The sequence below is a fragment of the Athene cunicularia genome (genome assembly GCF_003259725.1).
Source record: "Athene cunicularia isolate RWA chromosome 10 unlocalized genomic scaffold, athCun1 chr10_part1, whole genome shotgun sequence".
NCBI lineage: Eukaryota > Metazoa > Chordata > Aves > Strigiformes > Strigidae > Athene > Athene cunicularia.
Window position 1 is genome coordinate 1,049,292 of NW_020799112.1, and position 4,165 is coordinate 1,053,456.

At 63.3% G+C, this 4,165-nt stretch overlaps 3 protein-coding genes across 3 annotated transcripts in view; 1 reads left to right on the forward strand and 2 right to left on the reverse strand.

Annotated features, from left to right (window-relative positions):
• Positions 1 to 4,165, reverse strand: part of PKM (pyruvate kinase M1/2) — a 30,978-nt gene that overhangs the window by 20,470 nt on the left and 6,343 nt on the right. The window lies entirely within an intron of this gene.
• Positions 32 to 4,165, forward strand: part of PARP6 (poly(ADP-ribose) polymerase family member 6) — a gene marked incomplete at its 5' end in the record, with an annotated part of 9,656 nt that continues 5,522 nt past the window's right edge. Inside the window, 13 exons of the mRNA XM_026855792.1 lie at positions 32 to 136; positions 269 to 363; positions 762 to 822; positions 935 to 1,025; positions 1,121 to 1,187; positions 1,449 to 1,598; positions 1,840 to 2,020; positions 2,408 to 2,461; positions 2,782 to 2,877; positions 2,965 to 3,057; positions 3,134 to 3,259; positions 3,362 to 3,427; positions 3,573 to 3,645. Of these exons, the coding sequence (XP_026711593.1) occupies positions 32 to 136; positions 269 to 363; positions 762 to 822; positions 935 to 1,025; positions 1,121 to 1,187; positions 1,449 to 1,598; positions 1,840 to 2,020; positions 2,408 to 2,461; positions 2,782 to 2,877; positions 2,965 to 3,057; positions 3,134 to 3,259; positions 3,362 to 3,427; positions 3,573 to 3,644 (1,257 nt within the window). The remainder of the gene's footprint in view (positions 137 to 268; positions 364 to 761; positions 823 to 934; positions 1,026 to 1,120; positions 1,188 to 1,448; positions 1,599 to 1,839; positions 2,021 to 2,407; positions 2,462 to 2,781; positions 2,878 to 2,964; positions 3,058 to 3,133; positions 3,260 to 3,361; positions 3,428 to 3,572; positions 3,646 to 4,165) is intronic.
• Positions 3,820 to 4,165, reverse strand: part of CELF6 (CUGBP Elav-like family member 6) — a 19,331-nt gene continuing 18,985 nt past the window's right edge. Inside the window, exon 11 of the mRNA XM_026855998.1 lies at positions 3,820 to 3,833. Coding sequence (XP_026711799.1) covers positions 3,820 to 3,833 — 14 coding nt within the window. The remainder of the gene's footprint in view (positions 3,834 to 4,165) is intronic.

Consider the following 4,165-nt stretch of genomic DNA (forward strand, 5'->3'; position numbering starts at 1 on the left):
CTGCCCCCCAAACTTCTGCCCCTCCTAATCCTCTTCCCCCCAAACCTCTGCCCCCCAGGACCTCAAGGGCCAGTACTGGACGGACGATGACTCCGACGGGGACAATGAGTCCGAGGAGTTCCTCTATGGCGTCCAGGTAAGCGCTGTGGGTGCTGGGTCCCATGGGTGCCATGGGGGGGCTCAAGGACCCCCAACCTGAGCCCAATCCTGAGCACAAGGCTGCAGGGCGGCTATGAGTCTAACGGTGCTGGGGGTTGCTGTGCCGCAGGGGACCTGTGCCGCCGACCTGTACCGTCACCCTCAGCTGGATGCCGACATCGAGGCTGTGAAGGAGATCTACAGCGAGAATGCCGTGGCCGTCAGGTGGGTGCACCCGCTGCCCGTCAGCCCCTGCACCCAGCCCCACCATCCCTGGGCACCCAACTGTGCCGTACCCAAACACCTGGCCGTGGCATCCCTGGGGCACCCGACCATGTCGTCCCTGAGCCACCCGGCCGTGCCATCCCTGGGAACCCATCTGTGCCGTACCCAAACACCTGGCTGTGGCATCCCCAGGGCACCCAGCTGTGCCATTCCCCAGTCACCCGGCCGTGCCATCCCTGAGCCACCTGGCTGTGCCATCCCAGTCTCAGGGGTGCACACACTCGATGCACGGGGAGCTCCACATGCCTGTCACCGCCACCCGAGCCTGCCCACCTTGACACGGTGGGCAGGGGACAGTGGTTCCAGCACCAGCCTCACCCTGCCACGTTTCTTCTCAGGGAGTATGGGACCATCGACGATGTGGACATTGACCTACACGTGAACATCAGCTTCCTTGATGTGAGTCCCTGGGGTGCTCCCCACTGGCATTAGTATATGGGAAGGTCCCCAAATTTCCCTTTCTGGCTGGGGGTCCCCACGGCTGGGCCAAATCATGGCTCTCCCTTGGCAGGAGGAGGTGGCAACGGCGTGGAAGGTGCTGCGGACAGAGCCCATCGTCCTCCGCCTGCGCTTCTCCCTCTCCCAGTACCTCGATGGCCCTGGTGAGTGGGGATGGGCAGGACGTGGTGTCCCCACGTGCCCTTGGGATGGGCACAGTGGTGGCATTGTTGGCTTGTCCTCCTCTCTCTCCACTCAGAACCGTCCATTGAGGTTTTCCAGCCATCCAACAAGGAGGGCTTCGGGCTGGGTCTGCAGCTGAAGAAGTAAGAGCCAAAATGCAGTGGGCATCCAAGGTGGTGGGTGGGGTGGTCCGAGGGTTTTTCCCCAAAACCGGCTAGGTGCCACATGTCCCCATACCACCACCTCTTATCTGCCACAAAACCTCGTGACGGGCTCACCACTGGCTTTGGGGGGACGTGGAGGAGCTGGGTGGCTCAGACCACCCAACCCCCAGGCTCAGAGAGCACTGAAGCACCCATGGGTGCTGACACCCCGCTCGGGCACCCATGCCACCTCTCCGCCAGGATCCTGGGCATGTTCACGTCCCAGCAATGGAAACATCTCAGCAACGATTTCCTGAAGACCCAGCAGGAGAAGCGGCACAGTTGGTTCAAGACGAGCGGCACCATCAAGAAGTTTCGTGCTGGCCTCAGCATCTTCTCCCCCATCCCCAAGTAAGACCCTGACAGTGTCCCCAAGGGACCAACCCTCTGTCCCCTCACCCTGAGTGGCCAGAGACCTGGCACCATGCCTCAGTTTCCCCTCTCACCCCTCGGATGTTGCTGCTCCCCACCAGAGCCCAAGGAGGTAGAGGTTGCTCCCAGAAACAGCCAAAGGGGTGAACTCAGTGCTGGGTGACAGGGGAGTAGGGGATGGTGACACACCGGGGAGCTCAGGGAGATTCTGTGCCCGCAGGTCTCCCAGCTTCCCCGTCATCCAAGATTCGGTGCTCAAGGGCAAACTGGGCATCCCCGAGGCTCGTGTCAACCGCCTGATGAACCGCTCCGTCTCCTGTACGGTGAAGAACCCCAAGGTGGAGGTTTTTGGCTACCCCCCCGCCAGCACCCAGGCAGGTGTCGCCCCCTTCAACATCCTGGTGGGTGCCTCCCCGCCTCGGGGTTTGCTTTCCTCTCCTTTCCCTTCCCAGATACCTGGGGGATGCTTGGGGGTCGAATCACTTGTTGTGGGGTGATGGGACCTCCTTGGTTTGGGGGGAGCCCCTGCAGGGTTTCTCCCCTGCACCTTGTCCTCAGCACCCTTGGGTGCTCATGGGCGACCTGGGACACCAGCTGTGGGGTCCTGCAGGATTTTGCCCCCCTCTTGGTGCCATGTCCCTGCTGCAGCTGTGTCCCCAGGAGGGTGTTGGCATGTCGGGGGTCCTGCTGTGCCAGAGGGGTGTTCAGGGCCGCCTGTGCCGTGTGGAGGTGGGGGTGCATGGGGGGAAGGGGATAACGCAGCTGGCTCTGCTCCGGCTCTGGCACAGGTTGGCGGCCACTGCAAGAACGTCCCGACGCTGGAGTACGGCTTCCTCGTCCAGGTGAGTGTCCTGCATCCCGCTCAGCCTCATCCTGCTGCCTGGAGCATCCTTCCCAGAGCATCCTTCCCGCTGCCCCACCTCCCTCTCAGCCCTGTCCCACTTCCCAGAGCATCGTTTGTGCTGCCCCATGTCCCACTCATCCCCATCCCACTTCCCAGAGCATCCTTCCTGCTGCCCCACATCCCTCTCGGCCCTGTCCCACTTCCCGGAGCATCGTTTCTGCTGCCCCAGGTCCCTCTCAGCCCCATCCCGCTGCCTGGAGCATCCTCCTGAGCGCGGTGGCCACCGCGGGGGCTGACTCCCACCGTCCCGCCCCTCAGATCATGAAGTACGCGGAGCAGCGGATCCCGACGCTCAACGAGTACTGCGTGGTGTGCGACGAGCAGCACGTCTTCCAGAATGGCTCCATGCTTAAGGTGTGGTGACAGGGAGCGGGCAGCTACGGGGCTGTCACCTTGTGTCACCATCCCCGATCCATCCCGCGGCTCCTGTCCCCTCTGCAGCCGGCGGTGTGCACCCGGGAGCTCTGCGTCTTCTCCTTCTACACCCTGGGCGTCATGTCGGGCGCGGCGGAGGAGGTGGCCACGGGCGCTGAGGTAGGAGTGCACATGGCAGGGTGACCCCGCCGTCCCCTTGGGGTGCTGTCCCTTCACCTCACACTCTGTCCCCAAGGTGGTGGACCTGCTGGTGGCCATGTGTCGCGCTGCCCTGGAGTCCCCTCGCAAGAGCATCATCTTCGAGCCTTACCCCTCCGTGGTGGACCCCAACGACCCCAAAACACTTGCCTTCAACCCCAAGGTAAGCGCTGGGAGGCAACGCCCCCCATGCTGGGGGGAGATGGGGCCAGGGGGAGCCCCGAGGACCCCTCTGATGACCACCTCTTCCCTGCTCCACGTGTAGAAGAAGAACTACGAGCGGCTGCAGAAGGCCCTGGACAGCGTGATGTCCATCCGGGAGATGACCCAGGTACACCGGCCTGGCCCCACCTGAGAGCCCCCACCCCTGCTGCAGGATCCTTCCCCGGGGGGTGGAATTTTGACGCTGATCTCCATCTGCCCACGGTTGGGTGGGTGCCAGGGGACCCCCCAACACCCCCTCTCACCTCTGCCAGGGGTCCTACCTGGAGATCAAGAAGCAGATGGACAAGCTGGACCCGCTGGCCCATCCCCTCCTGCAGTGGTAAGGTTGAGTGTGCTGCGGCCCCATCCTGCTGCCCCATGTCCCTCCCGCTGCCCCATGTCCCTCCCGCTGCCCCACGTCCCCTCCCTGCTGCCCCACGTCCCCTCCCCATTGCCCTACATCCCCCGGGACAGGGCATTGGGGGTGGGGGGCAGGCAGGGATCCCCAGCACAGCCCCCTCAGCCCCTTCCTCCTGGGGGGTTGTGACCATTCACTGGCCTCAGGGCAGGATCTGTTGGGGCTCCTGGGTTGGCCCCACTCCCAGGGGAGCATGGGGCCACCCTTTCTGACCCTCCTTCTCCTCCTCTTCCTCCTCCTTTTCCTTCTCTTCCTGTTACTCTTCCTCTTCCTCCTCCTCCTCCTCCTTCTCCTCCTCCTTCTCTTCCTCCTTCTCTTCCTCCTCCTTCTCCACCTTCTCCACCTTCTCCTCCTCTTCCTCTTCCTTCTCCTGCTCTTCTTCCTCCTCCTTCTTCTCCTCCTCGTCCTCTGTCTTCTCCTCCTCCTCCTCTTCCTCCTCCTCCTCCT